Source organism: Parasteatoda tepidariorum, chromosome 5 (assembly GCF_982258835.1).
Source record: "Parasteatoda tepidariorum strain Cologne lab strain chromosome 5, Ptep-v5.0, whole genome shotgun sequence".
In the NCBI taxonomy this organism is placed as follows: domain Eukaryota; kingdom Metazoa; phylum Arthropoda; class Arachnida; order Araneae; family Theridiidae; genus Parasteatoda; species Parasteatoda tepidariorum.
This window is the reverse complement of record NC_141759.1, coordinates 75,444,565-75,465,988: the sequence shown is the minus strand read 5'-3', so window position 1 is coordinate 75,465,988 and position 21,424 is coordinate 75,444,565. Positions and strand designations below refer to the sequence as shown.

Below are 21,424 nucleotides of genomic sequence, written 5' to 3'. Positions count from 1 at the left end.
GAATTTCTTTCCCCAAGGCCCTTTTTAATCGTTCGTTGACTGAATAAATAGTTGCAGATACAGTGCTTTCAACTTTAAGTCATTTGTAATAATTCATTTCTTAAAAATAATTGTAGAAGTTTAACAATGAAGCATAACACAAAAGTCAAATTTTGAAGCAATTTCCATATTTATATTTCAATAAGTCATTTCAAAGCAGTGAAAATACACTTCTTAATTCTAGTCACAATCACCTTGCTAATGATCTATGAAGACCTAATGAAGACCCGCCCAGTCAGGTTTTAGTTTCTTATTCATACTGACAATCCCTGCATAGTTTTGAATCTTCATGCATGCGTTGGAATATTCTGTGAAGAGGATGCTTGATAATTTTTTACGTCGTACATATTGCTCAATTACGTAAATATCAATTATTACAACGGAAGTTCTTGCATTTTAGCTTTATTGGAAGGTGAGGTATATACAGTATTATTGTTATTTCATTTTAGAATAATAAATAAAAGTCTTATTTAAATTATCTCCATCTCTGTTACTCATTGTGAGATATAGTTTCCTAAACATGGTGGATATACAGTCTGGAAAATTTTAAAAACTGGTAGCATTAGCTTGTTAAGGTTATGGTAAATTCTTTAGGCATTAGTTTCAGACTGTATCAGAGATGCCAACTTGCTCCGGACAGCAAATATACATTTTAAAGTGGTAGTTTATCAATTGTGATTCTTGGTTTAATAAATTCAATTTAGTAGATTTTTATCCACCACTATTTCTAAATAATTCGTAGGCATATATAATTCACCACTTTCGTAGACTTACACCATGCCATACCTCTTAAAAAGCAAGCAAAAATAGTTAACTGTTTGCAAAATATACTTAATAACTATTTACCGTTTTTTTAATTATTTTGGCGTGTCCGGAGCAGTTGGCATCTCTGCTGCATTAGAAATTACTTTTAGCCAATGGTAATTAGTTTAACCATTTTGCTTCCTCGATCTTTTTCTACCAATTTTCAAATTTGTATGGAAAGTGGCTACTCTGTCAATGGGTAATGTGAGTATTTTTTTTTCTTCGTTTGCCAAAAGATAGATAATTAATAAATTTAATCTATAATGTTTTTCACTACCATAAAGCGAGAATAATTTATATATATATATATATATATATATATATATATATATATATATATATATATATATATATATATATATATATATATATATATATATATATATATATATTTCTTAATTTATTATTCCAATGGAAGCACTTTCTCACACTTTTAAATTCACATCATGTCCTTTAATCTATTTTTGGTTCAAGCATGCATTAATTAAAAGTAAGACATATTTTCTTTGCTCTTTTGAGAATCGCGCTATTTGTTTAATAAACCAATTGCAATTACTAAGATTTCCTTATATATAAGTTCAAAATGTAGAGAAAACGAGGAGAAATTTACAGAACACCGAAAAAAGGAGGTTATGTTAAGTATCATATAATGTTAAATATAATAGTATTATTAAGTGAAATAACTCTACTTACATTAGCCAATTCAATTCTTATTTAACGACTGCTAAAGGAAACTCTTTCCGGAAAATGTAAATGTTGTTTTGGATATTAATGTCCGATATGGAGTGTCTTTTTCTTGGCTGCAGAAAAAAGGTGACGGTGATTAGATAAGTGATAACTTTAATAAACGTCTGAAGATTTAAATGAAAAAATTCATAAAAAGTTAGAAATGAGGTGTTTGAATGAGACAGGGAAGAAATGCTGCAAAAACAACCCACTGTTTTTGAAACACAGGGAAAAAGAACTGTAGTTTCGGAGAAATAAGCGTAGAATTTTGAAGATAAGTAAATCTGATCTTTAAACTATGAATCGAGAGATACGGAGTTTGACAAAATTATGAGAACACTCCTTTAAGAACTCTACGTAAACAATGTTTCATTTAAAAGCAAATGTATTGAAAGATTTTACATGGCAAAACGGTTTGCATAGTTTGAAATACCATGCTTGAAACTTTTAGAAATGGTGTTCTAATTTTAATCATGCCATATTCGTATCGATAAAAAATAAGGAGGGGAAGTTTTTAATATTTTGCTTGTTTTAACCGCAATTTCGAAATCATTCGTTCGTTGTAGTGGAACTGGGCGATTGAGGCCTTACGGCCCTTTTCCCATTCATCCTGAAATTAGACTAAGAAACATACATGACAAAAATAAAGTTTGGAGAGCAAAATGGAGTTCGCGAGAGGAAAAAAAATGGCACTCTGCCATTATAAGGTAATAACAAAAATACAAGTAATAAAAAAGTGCATGAAAAATGGTAAAATTAACCCTTTCACGCCGACTGCCACAAATACGTGCCAGCATAAAACCGTATCAATCAGGGTAAAAAGATAAAACTGGTGATCAAGGTAATTCTTTAGCAGTTTAATTGTGGGCAGAGTTACAATTGTTTGATTTATTTAATTCACTATTACTTTGTTCAAAATAAAAGTTTTTAGTTATATTTTGTGTTAACATTGATTATATATATGATTAAACTAGCAATAATTAAAGTAAAAGCAAAGTAAGTCCGTCAAATTAGCAACTACCACATTTACCGTTTTTATTTGATTATAACTTGATTCTGATTTTGTACGAATACTTTTCTGAATCACCCGTCCCCTAGGGACTCAAGTACAACGAGAAAGCAAACACCAATGAATATTTAAAGTTTGGGAATACATACAAAGGTGGGACGAGTTAAAAGAATGTGTGTAAGTAAGTGTGGCCCTCCTGGTAATTACCACTCCTGCCATTTTGCTCTCTACACTTTAGTTACAGGAATTAGCTAGATTATTCGAAATAAATTATTTTAATACATATTTATATAAGAATACTTTTGTTCTTCTAGTGGTATAAAAAAAGGAAAAAGGTTTTAAGTTTTATCGCTCAATTTGGTAGATGTAAATTTTGCGTGGGTATGAAAATAACATTGCAATAGTTTCAAGCATTATCTTTCAAACTGTACCAACAGTTTTGCTATGTAAAATCTTCCATAACATTTGTTGCTAAAAAAAGATTGTTTACATAGAGTTATTATAGAACTGATTTTATTATTTTGCTCAAAGGTATGCAACATAGCAACTGCAATGTAAGAAAAAGGTAGCCTTTGCATTTGAGTGGCATTTGCATTTTAGGTAGCACTTGCATTTGAGCAGCTTCAAAATAATTGAAATAAATTTAATTATTTTTTTAAATTAATATTTCACTTAGTCTTTATCAAAAGTTAATTTTAAATATAATATTTTTAGATGCAGAATTTAATTAAAAATATTGTGAACTTTTATTACACGATTTAACATTTTCCCCAAAATATCAGAAAATATATTACGATCCTTGGAAAAAAAATCCTATTTTTTTTATCTCTAACGTAAGATATGAAAGAAGACGCATGAAGCGGAATTATATATTTTTTCAAAATATAAGTATAAAAAACTAAGCAGAAAATTAAAAAGGAAGTAAAGCATCTCATTCGTCAGAAAACTTTTCGCAAAAGACTTAAGTTACTTACTTTAAAAAATGTAAATTCACTGAGTTAGATGTCAGTTTATGTATGCATACCTGCCAACTTTCACTCTTCCTGAGAATGAATTTTCCAAGTGGTAGTAAAACAATTACCGAGAAACAATCTTACTCAAAACTATATTTATATTTTGACTAGGTTAAAATTCGTTGTCGTAAATATTTAGTATGCTTTTATACATTTGTTGTAATTATTTATATGTAGTGGTGGTCAAACTTATTTAAAATTATTATTATAATTCAAAAAGTTTAGTGAAATAACAAGAATTTTAGTACCACATAAAATACAAAATTAAAATCTTCCGGGAAAACCGGAAGAGTTGGCAGCTATGTGTATGATTATCAGCGTTATTTTAATGTGCCAATTTATTATCTCTTGAAAATGAAAATATGAAGTGATTCGTAAAATTTTGTTTTTTAAAAAGGCCTGGTTTTTTCTGAGATAATAAACTGTCTTTTTGTATTATTTTTTTTACGTATTGCAACTCTGCAGGTAAGCTAGCTAAATTTTCGAACTAGTGGAATTAACTCACAATTTAAATAACACCTTCATTTATATTAATTTGAAATTGAACTAGACTCATGGTTGAATAGACCCCTGCCGAATTGAACCTCATTCCTTGAGGTCATGTTTTAGCCCTGTTACTGATTTTTCTGGTATCCATTTCCATACAGAGCTGTTGCACCCGGCCCATAAAAGTAAAGACAACCCAGAATTTATGAGACAAATGGCTCTTGAAACTATTAGCCAAATACCAACAGATGCTTTACAACTATACACAGATGGCAGCAAGAGCGAAGAAGGTCATTCAGGTAGTGGGGTTTTTATTAAAACACCCACGTACACATTGAGTCTCAAAGTTAGAAATTCTGAGTTTTGCTCGGTTTTCAGATCTGAGCTTATTGCGATTGAAAATGGCCTAAGACATGTTGAGAATATTGCTGAGCCTGACTTTAAGCATATATGGATACTGACGGATAGCAAATCTTCAATCCAACACCTTAGCAACTGGATGAATGTTGAAGACAGGGCTGCGGCTTCAATTTTGGGGATGCTCCTCAGGCTCTCAGCGGACTTTGGGGTACACTTCCAATGGATTCCATCACACGTTGGAATCAAAGGTAACGAGATAGCGGACTCACTGGCTAAAGATGCTTCTTTAGAACCTTTACAGCCAGATTTACCTTCCACTTTCAATGAGGTCTTTGCAGAGTGCAAAAAAATGTTTATGGACCTCTGGAGGGTTCCTCCTCTGCATAATTGGTATTTCAGAAAACGACCTGGAAGTGCCTTGCTTTTTGGGGGACCTAGAAGCCAGCAGACTTGTTTATCTCGCTTTGCAAGTGATCACTTGAGGTGTCTCTCGTATGTTCAGGGGCAAAAGACTTTTGGACTTTGCACTAAATGTAAGACTGCTCAGGCTTCGCCCGAGCACATTCTAAACTGCATCGATTTTAAGATCGACGAGGTTTTTTCAAAACCTCATCTGTTTTTAGACTTTCTGGGCATTTTTGGACTTATGGAATTGGTCTAATTAGGAAGGACCTCTTGGGGATTGGAAACAACAAATTGAAGTAGAACTGTGATTTTTTAAAAAATGGTTTGTTAAAATATATTTTAAAATTGCGTTTAATTTTTTTATATATTTAATTTTGAATACATATTCTCCTAAGATCCGAACTTTAAGAAATGGCAAAGAGGTGATTTTTATCTAGAAATATGTGGCTTTGAAGAAAACAAACACATTAATGACATAAAAGATTTCAAAAATCAAATTTCATAAATTTTTTGCTTTATTTTTAATTATTACATAACAATGTTTAACTTTAATCTTTAACGTATTTTTAGCATATTGTAGAACATTTTTATAGTCTATTACTTCACATTTTGGTAAAATCTACTAGTCTCAAGTAATAAAATACTTATATGCCAGAAAACTTTTCAAAAGATTTCTGGAACAAGACTTCTTATATTTCAAATAATTTTTTATTTTAATTAAAAACTCTAATCTACTAGGGTAAATCTAATTCTATTCTTACACATACAATAGCTTTGCCAAGGCATGCAAACATATCACACTTTTTCTAAAAAATATATTTTTTAAATGATAAAATTGTACGAAATGTAACTTTGTACGCTGGGTCTTTCTAAAATATATATTGCCAGCAATAACCTAAATGCCCGGTGTTTTTAGGCAATGTATGAAATATAAGAATTAGTATATACTTTAGCCATTCATAACAATGGCAAATTGTACTTTAGACAAGTATCATAGCACGATTTGGTGGCTGCAATTCACATTGGAGGAAACACCGCATTACTATTTCTACGGTATCTTTCTTCTCTCTCTTTTTAATACTACTAAGTTGATGACCAAAGAAGAATATGTTTTTTTAATTCAATGAATTATTTTTCATGAAAATAAAACATTATTTAAACTGACTAATTCAATTGCCATTAATTATACACGATTAAAAATACAAAGCGTAAAATAGCCTTTAAAATAGAAAAAAATTATGCAAAATTGTCAACAGTTTCAGAATCGATAAAATATTTTTGAAACAAAAAGCTAAAAAACTACGAACTAAAATTTGCTGATTTTCGGTAACTTTTGCAAACTTTTTAAGAGGCTTAATACCTCTAAACTGTAATAACGTGGTGTAGCACAAAAGAGTTTGAATTATTTCGATGTAGTGGTATGTAAATACCCTATAAATGGAATTTAGTAAATAAAAAATGATATACATATTAAAAGACTGCCACTGGAAAATATTTATCTCTGTCAATGGAAAAACTACCCTTTACACTTAAGAAAAGGATAGTTTAGGGAATACAGGGTAGTAGCAACACCTCCTGTAACTGAAAGCCTCCACACGGTTTCGTATGGTTAGTCTCATGAGACCACTATGATGGCCAACCTGTTACGAAAGAGCCATTGAATAAAAATCTAGTATAAATAAGAAAGTGTAATGCGTAAAAATTTGTTAAATTAATGAATATTATTGGTTTGTTTTAAATTACTTGTCAGTCACTACAGATTACTCCCCAATTGTCAAATATGTATAATAAATTTCTCACAATAACTTTTAAAATAGATTTTGATTTCAGTGTGCACAACTGGTTCATTTTTTAAATAGTCTGCGTAAACTACTTATAAAATATCGTGTGGAAGCTTAGCCCAGCAACCAAATCCTCCTTACCATTTTCAAAATTTATTATATTTTATGATTTAAGTGTACAGAAAGTAAAATAAAAAAAAGGACCACCCATAACAACTTTTGATCTAATGAACGGATCTTCACGTTCTAAGACGCATTCCTAATAATTCGGAAATATTACCTCAAATATACTAATTAGTACGGACGATATTTTTAGTTACTAAATCAGAAAACGAAGACGTACTTTTTTTAAACTTTTTGATTATTTTGCCATTATTCGAAAACATTTTAAGCGAATTGAAAAATCTTTCCACATACTTATAAAATTTGTTTATTCAAACATAATTTCATGCAAAAAAAATAACTTTTATTAAATATTTGCTACTTTTTATGATTTTATTTAATAATTTTGAATTGTAAAGAATAAAATTTTTTACATCATTTTAAAGAATATAAATTTACATGGCAGAATATAAAATTTGAGCGAAATCGGTCGATTAGTTTCTGAAAAATCAAGTTTTAAAAAAGGCAGACACTTAAAGCTTGATCAAATTTTAAAAAAGGCAGACACTTAAAATTTGATTTTTTAAGAAAAATTCAACCGGCTTCTCCCGACTTTCGTATTTTGCTATGGAAAATTCCATTAATTTAAAATGATGTAAAAAATTTCTTTTCACAATTTAAAAACGTTTCGACTATCATTAAATAAAATAATAAAAAATAATAAATATTTAATAAAAAGTATTATTCATAGAATTATTTTTGGATAAACAAATTTTATAATTGATTTTAAAAAATTTGGGCTTAAAATATTTTCAAGATAAGATAAAATACGCTAAAGGTAAAGTTAGCATTAAGGGATCTAAACTTAGGACCACCCTCCAGGCCATACTACAAGGACCATATTTCGGCGATAACCCCTATATTTTAGGGGTCAGAAATCCGAATCCATCTAAATAAAGGTATGTTTATCTAGAGAAAGTACGTTTTGTGTCTGCTTTCGTAATTTTATTGGCTTCTCTAATTAATAGGCAGAGGTCACCCCCTTAAATCAAAAAGATTGCGTCCCAGAAAGAGAAGATTTGACCATTAGGTGAAAAGTTATTCAGGGAGGTCTGTTTTTTTTAATTTTCCACATTGTACATAAAAATGAAGATTCCTATTCCGAAAATAAAATCTTTCTATTATTTATCATAACTTGATTCTTCAACTAGGGTTTATCATAATCTTGAGGATAAATATTCTACTAATACTGCCTTCCATCAATCAAATCCCACCAATCATAAAAATTTCATGATGAAATTTTTATATCTTCAAAATTATTTTCACTACAGAGTGCTGTTTAGATAACCGCAATAATGAAAAAAACATCTATTCATAATTGAACACCTTCAATGTGAGAATCAAAAAAGAGCAAAGCATGAAGGACAATTCAAATTTTTAAAAGTGACTATGAAAATGAGTGAAGTGGTAGTGAAAGTGTGTTCTTTGGAAGTTTAAATGCTTTAGAATTAAACAGAAAGCTATCCCCTAAGTTAGCGCATGCAAGTGATTGCAGTATTTTGAACAATACCGACAGAAGATTTTATGTACAGTCTCAATATTTGCTGTTTACAGCCAATGGCAAAAGTGTAGTGCAGCTAATGTCGATTATTTTAAATCTCTGTTAAAGTGTCTTGTTTCAATCTACTGTTTCCTTAATTTTATAAGACAATTCAACAAGCATTTCGAATTCATCTTGTAGTTTTAAGGTTTGAAATTTTTTTTTCTACATAAACGAAAACTCACAAAATGTTCAAGACTTTTGTCCTTTGGCCGTAAGAATACATAACACAGAGATGCCAACTTGTTCCGGACAGCAAAGATATATTTTAAAGTGGTAGTTTATTAATTGCGATTTTTGGTTTAATAAATTCAATTCAGTAGATTTTTATCCACCACTATTTCTACATAATTCGTAGACTTATATAATTCATCTATTTAAAGCATTAGAGTCGTGCTATACCTTTCAAAAAATAAGCAGAAATAGTAAAACATTTGCAAAATTTAGTTCGTAGCTAATTACCGTTTTTTTTTTAATTATTTCGGTTCGTACGGAGCAGTTGGCATCTCTGATAACAGTAAGCGAGCAGCTTTCTCCATTCAGTTTTTTTCCTTAATTATCTCACAATTTTTCCACATCATTTGCAGTAAGAGAAAGGTTGAATAGAATTACAGAATTTAAAATTCGAAAATTTAAATAATTTTCTAATAACAAATGCATTTAAAAATCTTTCAACGTTTTGAGTTTGTCACGGTTTGCAATGTTTTTTTTTAAATTTTATTTTCCTATTTGCATTGTTTATTTATTGTTTTATTTTACATTACATCGAAAATTTAAATAATTTTCTAATAACAAAATGGATTTAAAAATATTTCAACGTTTTGAGCTTGTCATGGTTAGCATTGTTTTTTTTTAAATTTTATGTTGTTATTTGAATAAGTTTTTTGTATTTTATTATTTTTTGCCCGGATGTGGAAATGAATCTCATACACACACAATTAAAATAAGAAACATTTCTGCATAACAAACATAACGAAGAATTGTACTTTACCACATAAAACAGTGTATAGAGAATACCACGCCAGTGTAAATAGGAAAGAGGCATTTTACCTCAATGAATTAACCTCAAATGAACTATTACCTCATATGAAGTTCAGGGAAAACGTTTTATTTTATCCCCCTTTAAAAGACATGAAAAATTCAATTCTTTTAAGAGGTAGCTTTGAGTTGGAGGGCAACTACTGCACACTTGTTGTATTGTAATCTTGTGCCCCGGTCTTACTTTAATGCAATTATTTTAAACTATTAATAATTCTTATTTTTTAGGTAAAACCAACCATGCAGCTTCAATGGAAATCATTACCAACATTTGTGCTACTGCTTTGGACAAGTACAAAACTCTGCTGGATGCAAAGGACTGATGTAGTATATCAGGATATCAGAGATGTGGATGCAACATGCAATGGTTTGGATTCTTGTAGAGTTCCCAGATCAAACGAAGCCTGGAAATACAACTGCAACTGTGATAAGACTTGCAGTCTTCATGGCACATGCTGCGTAGATTCGAAATACAAACGAAAATTTAAACGAAAAAATCAGAAGAACCTTGAATGCAGAGTGATAAGCCATAATCGCAAATTTCTGTACCCCTTTATTAGGAGTTGCAATCCTGATTTGCGGCATTCCGAAACCATGAAAGAACTCTGCAGCTACTCAGCTTTAGCAGAAATTAATTCTGATCCTTTCTTGGCTACACCTGTCACTGATCCTCTGACAGGTATCACTTATCAGAACTACTACTGCTTCGCTTGCAATGAAAACTCAGGTGAAGAGCGACTCATACCATGGGATGTTGCCTTTGGAGGTGATTTAGAAAAAGTAAACAAATCAGATTCAATGCCGATCGTGCGTGATTACGTGTATGATTCCCGGGCATGGGTCTTGGATGACAACTCCCATGTCAGTCTGTGGACTTCAATACCGGAAGGATTAGAAGACATTTTGCCATATTGTTACGGTTTTGGAATAGTTTCAGAATGCGCGTCGAGTTATACAAATGCAAATGTAAGAAAGAAGTGCGGGGGCGTACATGGCTCTGACTAGAATTCGAATTGATAACAGTTACTCGTATTACCGAAATCCGCATTGCGCCATTTGCAATTATGAGAATATGGATGACATGGTTTGCGCGTTGGACGATGAGTATCCTGTTAGTGCACCAGGCGGATTATTGCCCTTAGGGGACTTCTTTGTTAGGCTTTTCAGTTTTGAAACAGATAAATGCCCAGACAAAATGGTTTATGATTCATTCGCGAAGAAATGCCGAAACATATACAGACCAAGAAGACATTGATTGTAGAAAACAATTCACGTTCTTTACTACGAAAATCATTTTTTTAACACACATTGTATTTAGGTGTGAGGGAAATTTAGAAGTTTAGAAGTTATTTGTATCTTAAAAGAAAAATATTTAACTTTTAAAAGCAGTCTTGCGATGTACAGATTTTGTTTTTTTTTAAACTGAACCACAACAAATATTTCAATTATGGAACAGAAATCGTTTAGTAAAGACCTATTTTCACAAATGTTTCTTACAATTTTATCATGTCTTACAATTTTAGTTGTTGCTAAAGTCCATGATGTCGTATACTTTCGAGTAATCAATAAACTATGTGGATGCTCATAAAAATTATGTTTCGAGAAGCGATCAAGAATATGATCATTTCTAATCTCTCAATTATTTCTCTGTTAGTAATATTCTGCATATCATGATATAATACAATCTTTCAATTATTTCTCTGTTAGTAATATTCTGCATAACTTAATATAATACAATCTTTCAATTATTTCTCTGTTAGTAATTTTCTGCATATCATGATATAATACAAATCTTTCAATTATTTCTCTGTTAGAAATATTGTGTAAGACATTTCACAAAAAAAAAACTACATTTAGATGAAGACTGACGGGAAAAAGAAACGTATTAAAAATCACAGGAAAGAGAGTCACTCTAAATCAAAACAAAACTTGTCCTCTTAAAAACCATATGGATTTAGCAATCGATTCGAGTCACTGGGTTCGAACTTAGTGCAACTAAATATTTATTTGAATTTCAAAAAATATTTTTATTAAAATATTATTAACATAAGTGTAACAGTAAGAACTTTTAAAATTTTTTTTTTTTTTAATTATGCTTCTCTGAAGATGCAAACTAGTAATACCAAAATAATTAAAAGGCGCTTCATTTTAATACCTGATTTTTAAATAAAAAAAATAAAGCACTAGTTGAAAAAGCATGATTTGTATAAATAAGTAAAGTTTATAATGTAGCCTTGAGCTTACATTACAAACTAGTTATAAATATAGTAAAGTTATAAATATGTAAGTAAAGTTAATATATAAATATGTAATGTTTTAATAATGTTAAAGAATTTGTATTAAAGAAGCCAACATTTCCATAACTCAACGAAAAATTTTTTGTTATTAACATTTAAATATCTCTATTGTAATTGAGTGACAATAGTATGTAACTAAACGTATATATAACCGGCTTATTGTGCTTAACTTCTAAGTCGACGACATATTCATTACTTAATATCAACTTTGATCACAACTGAAAGATTCTAAAGATTGGAGACATATCTGATTATTTAAAATTGAACCTGTTTTCGCAATCACCAACTTTCATGCTAAGCACACGCGTCGAAAGAGAAAAAAAAACTTAAGTGGTTGCGCGATTGGAATCTCTTTAGTTGATTATTTTTGTTAACCACATGTATTAAAAAATCAAGTAAATAAATATTGCTGTAAGATAAGCATCTCTTTTTCGGTGTTTATGATAAAAGTGACTAGTGGGCAAAACCAGTTTTGCCTTTTAACCCTTTGACGGTCAGGGAAATGAGCAGTTTTCGTTTCATTAATTCGCGCAGTATTACGAGCAAACAGTAGTCGAAAGTGGCAGCTATTTTCCACCGCCGTTCTACCGAAAATGTCACCCTTCTCTGGCGATGCCAACGACTCCGCTTTCTGGAATTGTTATAATAAAGTGGTAGCAAATTATGTAGTAAATTTCGTTGGAGAAGGACAGTTACGCTTACTTTTTAATAGAGTAACCAGTAGACCGTTGCTTTCACGTTGCATTTTATATGATACTAATAGTTTTTGATATTTAGTGGTGAAAAAATTACTTAAAAGGAAAAATACTAAACTGAAAGTAACTTGACTTTCGCTATCACTAGGAAATACTATTTTACAAAGCGGAGCAAGTTGGCTTCTCTAGATGCGGTAGATAGCTCGCCTCACGCGTTTAAAAATTTCTTAAAGTATTCGTAGTACATAAATAACAGTTTTTACGTACTTTTCATTTTTAACATAGTCAATGCAGAATAATTATGGCGAACGAGCTCAGCTCGTCAGCACGCATTGGGGAAAAATTTCACTACCCGAGTAGTGCTCGTTACTAACCATTACGGTCGAAATCTTGCTCCCGAGCGGAACTCGTTTGCGTGCATTATGAGGCACGATTCGATTGCGAGTTGAACTCTTTCATAACCGTCAAAGGGTTAAGTAACTGACAGATTTTCAATTCTTAGACGGTAAATGCTTGATTTATATAAATTATAATTTAAATACTTCGGCGAGAAGAGGAGGCTGTTTCATTTTTTTAATTATTGTGCTTATTTCTGTGGATTTTTGAACTTTGCACCTTAACGTGAAATACAATGAATACAGGCTTTATTTTATTCACATTGAACGTACGTCACTAAACTTCGTTATGAGGCACAAGTTGCGATGGATACATTATAAGGAAAAAGTTTTTATACTTTAGTAATCAGTGAAAGTTTAATGCTTTAGAACAGGGGCTGCCAAACGTTTTTGATCATCGACCCCTGTATAATTTTTCGAAATCTCCATCGACCCCCATAAAAGTAATTTTCCGTTAATTAAGATAAAACTCTATTAGATACTGTGTTTGTACATTTATTTTATGACTTTAAACATTTATTAAAGTAATAGTACATTGTGTAACAATAGTTTTATGAAAAATATATTAATATTGAAATTTACAAAAATTGGTCAATTTTGTAATTTTCGTAAAAAAATACAAAGTGTGCTATAGTTTTGTCGCGGGCTGTAATAATCCATATTATTAAAGCGTACCTTCTTTTTTGTGCATTGATAATTAAAATTGATATCTAAATCAAACGAATGGTTTTATCGAAACAATAACTAATTATCCAAAACTATAGAAGTTTTAATAATGACACTGCAAATATTCAACACAGTTTGCAAAGATAGCTGAAACTGCGTATGATATTTGCATTTGTAACGTCGAAATGCTCGTCACACGTGACATTTGGACAAGCGCACATGTGCATATGACTTATAAACTGCGCTGAGTTCGTGCCACTGCGCGGTGGAACGTAAATACTTGTTTCACCCCAATAAATATACGTTTATTAATTTATGTTTTATAAAGAAACTGATATTGAGTCTATTATAAAAAAAAATTCACAAATTTTACATACTTAATTAGGTATGTGTGATTTGCGTATTGAGAACTGTTTTTTTTTTAAACCCACAATCGACCCTTCCGATTCGGATCGACCCCCATTCGTCCCCCCTGTCTCAGATCGACCCCCGCTTTCGTTAAATAGACCCCTGGGGGTCTATATAGACCACTTTGGCGACCTCTGCTTTAGAAGATGAGAGGTATTTCAGTTTTGTTTTCTAATAATACCCAACCATAATTATTATTAAGAATTTTCTTCCAATAATAATACGAGCATTGCTGCCATCGTTTGCTCTGTAGAAGGAAATGTATTCTAGTAGCCTGCCTACTTATTATCTTGCCAAATAATTATTTTCCCATGTGGCAGTAAGATGATAATTGATTTACTGCTAAATGCCAACTGCTTCACACGCGCCATGATAATTTAAAAAACGGTGAACATACTTAAATTTGTAACTATTTGACTAATTTTGCTTACTTTTTAATTTTGTTGTTTGCCAAATCAATTTATATTACCTTACGGTATGTAATTTAAAGATGAATGGAGGGGCCACTTCGCGTCCCAGGTGCCCAGTTTATTTAAATAAAGCAAGCAAGCAATACATCAATATCCTCCAACTGCTACGGAATTTTAGTAGTTTCAGAAATCTTCTTTTCAGACGGTAGCAAAATTAATGTCTTAATATTTAAAAAAATTAATTTTAGCGTAACTTGTCCACTATTACTTATAAAAGTGCAGGCCATATGGTTAGATTCTTAAGTTCTGATAAAAGTTTTATGAGAGATCCATTTGTTTTAAAAATTTCTACTTTGGTTCGCTACCACTAGAAAGAATTATTTTCAAAATCTTCATAAGTTGGAGGGTATGCATCATGCTAAACCTTTTAAAAACTAGAAAAATCTGAATAATATTTGCAAATTTAGCTTGTAGTTATTAACCGTGTGGCCTGATGAGAAAGCCATGTAAAATTAGCGTAGTTAAAAAGGTAATCAAATCATTTCCATAATTTAACGAAATAAATTTTTCTTCTTCTTTAGATACATCCTTATTAATTGAATGTCAATAGGAAGCGACAAAACAAACCTTATAGTGCTTCAATTTTAATCTCAATAATACATTCTTTAATCAACATGTTTCATGTTTCGTAGGTCGCATCACAAATTTAATTCCTGAGTCACCCTCTTCTACAACGGAAAGATTCTAAATATTGCAGACATATCTGATTATTTAAAATTGAACCTGTTTCGGGAAGTTAAAAACTTAAATGCCAAACGCATGAATCAAAAGAAGAAAAAAGAAGGTTGCGCTGTTAAGATCTCTTTTGTTGATTATTCTCACATCTTTTTTAACCACCTAATGAAATCAAGTGTAAGATAAGCTCCCTTTTCTGTGTTTTATGATAAAAGAGGCTACTGAGCGAAACCGGTTTACTTTTCAAGTAACTTGACGGGAGGTTTTCAGTTCTAGAATGTAAGTGCATGACTCATGTAAATTATAATTTAAATGCTGTTGTGAAGAAAGATGGCATATTGCTTTATTAGTTTTTTAGTTATTTTGAATTACTACTATGGATTTTCTGAGATTTCCACATTAATGTGAAACATAGTATATCGTAAAAGCGTTTAAACTGCAGAACTTCGTTTAAATCGGCACGGTCGTTGGATATATCTTAATTCTGAAAAAGAAAATTCTTCACTCTTTGGTTGCAGTTACAGTGAAAAAACTTATGCTTTGTTCCCTTATGAAGGTAAGATCCATTTTAGTTTTATTTTGTAATAATATCTAAACACTGTTATTAAGGGGATTTTTTTTCAATAACAATAATAATAGCATAGCTGCTAATGTTTGCATTTATATCGAGTCATTCTGATAGTAAAACAACAGTTGCGTTGACAATTGCTATTAGGATTACGACGAGATTCGAACCTGCTGCCTCCACGCTAAAGGGCGAAACTGCTCCACCAGTGATCATTTGTTTACATCTCATTGAAAGTTGCACGTGTAACTTCATTATCAAACTTATTTTATCGAAACGGTAGCACTTTGACTGTCAGATTTGATTATAGAAATTGCAGAATATGCTTAAAATTTCATCAATTTATATATTATTGGTGTAGTTTCCGTAGCATATATTGCTTCATTGGCAAATTTTATTTCATAAATGGTAGCATATTGGCCATCAGATATGCTTTTAGAGTGACCATAGGATATACTATTTTTTAATGGCAGGCACTGAACTCTCGATCTTTTGCTTCAGAAGATACCGGAAGTGCTGCTCATTTAACATTACCCGGAGGGCACCTGTGAACATTAGTCATGCAGACGAGCAACATTACCCACGCTACACTACTACAGATATTCGTTTATAGGGTGAGCTACATTCACGTATCACACAGCAGAGGACAATACACAGACAGAACATCCATGCTCTGAGCGGGAATCGAACTCGCAACCATTGGCTCCGTAGTGAGGCTTGTGAATCGCTCTGCCACCTGACCGGCATATATAGGATATACTTAAAACTATATTAATTTATTTCTTGTTTATATAGTTTCCGTACTAGGTATTACTTCATTAAAAAATTCAAATCAAGTCAAAATTTCAGCCGAAATATTCAGGATATCTTTAAAACATAAGTTATTTAGGTTTTTCGAATTTATTTTTTAGTAAATCGGATAATTTTGGAACAGTTGGAGAGTCTTTAAAATTATATGCTATATCTATATCCTTTCACGATTTTCGTTTTATATTTTTAGGAAAATTTTGAATGCGTTTGAGGACAAAATGTGTTAGCAGGTGTTCCCACGGATGTTAGAAAAATTTAATCGAGGAGTAATTTCCGTTTCGCATATTTTTCAGTTTAATTACTTACTTAGTTATATTTTTGAAATATCGCTATATTTTTGAAAAACAACATATATTAAGAGCCATAAATATATTAATTGGTCTGGTTTTTCTCTCATTTTTAATATTTTATGAACTTTTTTAAAAGCGCGATGGATCCTTGGTAACTGATTAAGGTGTCATAAAAGGGTAATATGTAAATTGACTGATAGTGATCAATTTTAATGTTAGTTACACAGGTAGGAAATCCTATATTGATCAAAAATCCTAAATTTTTAATTCCATTTATTCAAATCATTACTCTCCCACAAATGTACAAACATCAATGATTTGCTTAGTAATAGTAATTAAAAAAAAGTTAAGCGTTGACTGCTGTTCTATGGCAGAGGCTTTATCTCGAATAGTCCTGCACAATTTTAGATTTGAGAATGTGTGACAACAAGTATTTTATCATCTCTTACTCACACTAACTACAGTGCTGACAAAATAAATCAGTGGTAAATTAGTCAAAGGTTAAAGTTCTCATTTAATCAAGACAATCATAACACGTTTTCGTTGTTTACTGTTTTCCATTCCCATAAAATGTGAACGAGGGCTACTGTAATTCAAAAAATATTTTAGTGAAGTAAATTTGTCCCAATATTTTAGTTAATTTAGTCTGTTGTCTTCCGAGTTAGATTTAAAGATAATTTGTGAGACTAAACAGACCAAACAATAGTGCCTAAATAATATATATATATATATATATATATATATATATATATATATATATATATATATATATATATATATATATATATATATATATATATATATATATATATATATATATATAACATAAAAGCTTTTATTAATCTTTTTATGTTAGTTTCTTTGCTATAAAACAACTCCTACTTTATTCCTAATTAATTATTCTAAACGAAATACTTTCTCACACTTTTAAAAGCCACATCCTGTTCTTAAATCTACTTTTGGCTGAAGTATGCATATAATTAAGAGCAGGACATTTTCCCCTTTGCTCTTGTGTGGGAAACGTTCGATCTATTTCATAAACCAATAGCAACTACTAAGAGTTCCCTCTTTCCCTAAATTAAGACATTTTACGGATTTTACTTCGCAAGATTTTCCCTAACATATAACCAAGGAGCGCAACTTTTCATGTGCACTTTTACTCATTCTCATGACTGCTCTTGTCTAATAATTAATAAATAAATTTTGTACCCTCCTTCCCGACCTATGACCTGTTTTAATCCTTCCACTCGGCAACGACGTTATATATATATATATATATATATATATATATTCTATATATATATATATATATATATATATATATATATATATATATATATATATATATATAAATATTCGTTAGGATATATACTCATTATATTAGGATAAATATATAATGAAAAAAATTGTCAAAAATTAATTTTAAGAACCTACTTGTCTGAAAAAAAAGCTAAACAAACAATTCTAATTTATTAAAGTACTATTTTTTCTTATTTTCGATGCAAGCACAATTTTGGTAATTAAATGAGCATATTTTGCAGTTGAGTTGATTGAAGAAAATGAAAATACATACATTTATGTTCTGTTTTCTCATTACAAAGAAAAAGTATTTGATCATCTAAATCAGACAAAATTTTTTAGAAGAAATTACTCTATGTTCGTTAGAAAAATAGTCTTAGTTGTGAAAAGGAGAAAACACAGAATATTTAAGAAATATTAAATCGAAAACTCTTTTCCTTTAGAAACTGAAAATTTGATACAACTTCTCCCAAATTGTGTATTCTTTCACAAAAAATATCAAACACAGTACATTATTTTATAAGATTACCCAAAAACAAAAGAGCGTTTTTTTTTGTGAGAGAAAAGTGCCTTACTTATATTTTAAAATACAAATTATGCCATTAATTTAACTTCAATCCAACTTCTTCACATCTAACTTCATGAAATACTTTATCTTCATAATTTCATAATACAACCACCGTTTCCTCTCTCTGTTTTTCTTCTTTAAATTGATGGTCATGGTAGAAACAAAACGTTATTCCGACCCAATCAGACGACGTGGAAAGTAAATGAGCTAGTAATGATCTCAGAAATACGGTCGGTGAATTGAGTGTAAATAATTACAAAATTTTAAAAGCTGAACGGAATTTTGAAAACTTCCGGTGTATTCCACCGCTTAGTTCTGTTCACGAGATGGTGTGTAAACAGGTTTGATATTCTAAGAAGTTTCATTGTTGAGATTGTATTTGACGTTACACGTATTGACATTCATAAAACGTATCTCATAATACCTTATCTCCTAATATCATTCAAAAGACGTACCTCATAATATTATTCCTAAGACGTATAGATTCTAAAAAATAGTGAGCCATAAATCAATCTAAAGAAATTATCATCACGGCGTAGGTAGAGTGAAAGGGTTGCCATATTTTGAGTGTTATCTTTAGTTTTTTTAATGCCCTCAGCTATAGTTAAATGGATTTACAAATTGAATGAAAATGATACAAGTCGTGTTATAGACAGTACAAAAGCAATATATTGACTGACGATATTCTTAAACTTAGACGTAAAAATTCATAAATTAAGAAAATAAGAGTACTGCAATGAATTTTAACCGCTAGCGCCATCTAGATTTAGTTTCGTACTGTTAATCATCCACGCAGTATGTATACACATTACAAAACAGTTCATGTATGCCCTTTTTGCAAGATTAGTTAAGTTGATAAGAATTTCGTTTTTAAAGACTATTTGTAACAGATATTCATATTTACTGATATCTAATATTATTTCTAGGTTATACCGACCATGAGGAAATTATTTCAAATTATTTCTCTGTTGATGATATCTGGAATTTTTGTCAGCTTGGAATGCTGGTGTATCCTTTTATCTGATGTGATATACGATGATATAGAAATTTTAAATGGAACATGCAAAGGAAAAGATTCTTGTAATATACCCAGAACAAAAGATACTCTTGAGGAATATAACTGCAACTGTGGAATTTCATGCAGTCTTCTCAATACATGCTGCGTCGACTCAAAATATCGACGCAGATATACAAAACCGATAGAAGACGTTTATTGTTCCCAATATAAAGATGAAAAGCAGAAAAACTATTTTTATCCATTGATTAGCCAATGTAATCCCGATCTGGAAAATGACAAAACCACTGAAGAACTTTGCCAAAGTTATGGCAATGACGATCCCTTTTTGTTAATACCCGTTACTGATCTCATAACAGGTATTACGTATAAGAACTACTATTGCTTTGCTTGCAACGAAAAGTATAGTCGAGAAGAGCCGGTACCATGGAATTTGGTCTTAGAAAGTGAATCTGAAAAAGTTGTTAGATCTTCATTACCGAACTTGTACTATAATAAAACTAGGTGGTCATGGTTTATGGAGGACGAGAAGGAGAACATTTCTGTTAATTTGCTCACGTCTCTGCCGGAAGAATTGAAAACAGTTGTGCCTTATTGTTTTAATTTTGGAATAATTTCAGATTGTGCGTCTGATTGGACTGATGACAATATCCGAGAGAAGTGTCTGGCTTATATGGCTCTGACCAGAATCCCCAAAAATGATGACTCCTACAACTACACGGAGTATTACCGAAATCCACATTGCGCCATTTGCAATCATCAGAATTTAGAAAACATGATGTGTGAAGGCGAAGATGAGAATTATGTTTTGTATTTTTCGAAGCGCGATGACTTCTTCGTTGGGTTGTTTTATCTTCGCAGCGAGAAATGTGAAGACAATATGGTTTACGATAATTTTGCAAAAAAGTGTAGGAAAATATACCGATTAAAAAAGAAGCGGTAATGAAGTTATAATGATGGGTGTATCTAGATCACATAACTTCATGGTGAGTTTTTTACGATATCGACCAGGAAAAAAAAATTTAAATGAGAAAATGAAAGTAAATGTATTGTTTGTCTAAAGCAGGGGTCGCCAAACTATTTTGATTATCGACCCCTATATAATTTTTCGAAATCTCCATCGACCCCCGCAAAAGTAATTTTCTATTAAAAAATAAAACTCTATTAGATACTGTGTTTGTACATTTATTTTATGATTTTAAACATTTATTAAAGTAATAGTTCATTATGTAACAATAGTTTTATGAAAAATATATTAATATTGAAATTTAAATACCTTATTATTAAATAATAAATAATTATGCACAAGTAGATATAATAAGTAAAGTAACTAAAGATTTACTGCTTCTTGATCAATAAGATGGGTGGGCCTGGTGTTTCTTTTGCAAGGTTCGCTATATTGGGTTCAAAATTGGTCAATTTTAACTTTCGTCAAAATTGGTCAATTTTGTAATTTTCGTAAAAAAATACAAAGTGTGCTATAGTTTTGTCGCGGGCTGTACTAATCCATATCATTAATGCCTATCTTCTTTTTTATGCATTGATAATTAAAATTGATATCTAAACCAAACGAATGATTTTATCGAAACAATTAATTATCCAAAACTATGAAAGTTTTAATAATGACACTGCAAATATTCAACACAGTTTGCAAAGATAGTTGAAACTGCGTATGATATTTGCATTTGTAACGTCAATCCTCGTCACACGTGACATTTGGACAAGCGCACATATGCATATGACTTAGAAACTGCGCTGAGTTCGTGCCACTGCGCGGTGGTACGTACATACTTGTTTCACCCCAATAAATATACGTTTATTAATTTATGTTTTATAAAGAAACTGATATTGAGTCAATTATAAAAAAAATTCACAAATTTTACATACTTAATTAGGTATGTGTGATTT

The 21,424-nt window shown here is 30.8% G+C and overlaps 2 protein-coding genes across 2 annotated transcripts; both read left to right on the top strand.

Annotated features, from left to right (window-relative positions):
• Positions 1-322: 322 nt before the first annotated feature.
• LOC110282960 (uncharacterized) lies at positions 323-10,764 on the top strand. The gene is made up of 2 exons (XM_043044236.3): positions 323-451; positions 9,592-10,764. The coding sequence occupies exon 2, from the start codon at positions 9,604-9,606 to the stop codon at positions 10,366-10,368; it is 765 nt and encodes a 254-aa protein (XP_042900170.2). The 5' UTR covers positions 323-451; positions 9,592-9,603; the 3' UTR covers positions 10,369-10,764.
• A 4,433-nt stretch (positions 10,765-15,197) lies between these two features.
• Positions 15,198-20,573, top strand: LOC107438328 (uncharacterized). The gene is made up of 2 exons (XM_016050594.4): positions 15,198-15,525; positions 19,428-20,573. The coding sequence occupies exons 1-2, from the start codon at positions 15,505-15,507 to the stop codon at positions 20,457-20,459; spliced, it is 1,053 nt and encodes a 350-aa protein (XP_015906080.2). The 5' UTR covers positions 15,198-15,504; the 3' UTR covers positions 20,460-20,573.
• The last annotated feature ends 851 nt before the right edge of the window (positions 20,574-21,424 follow it).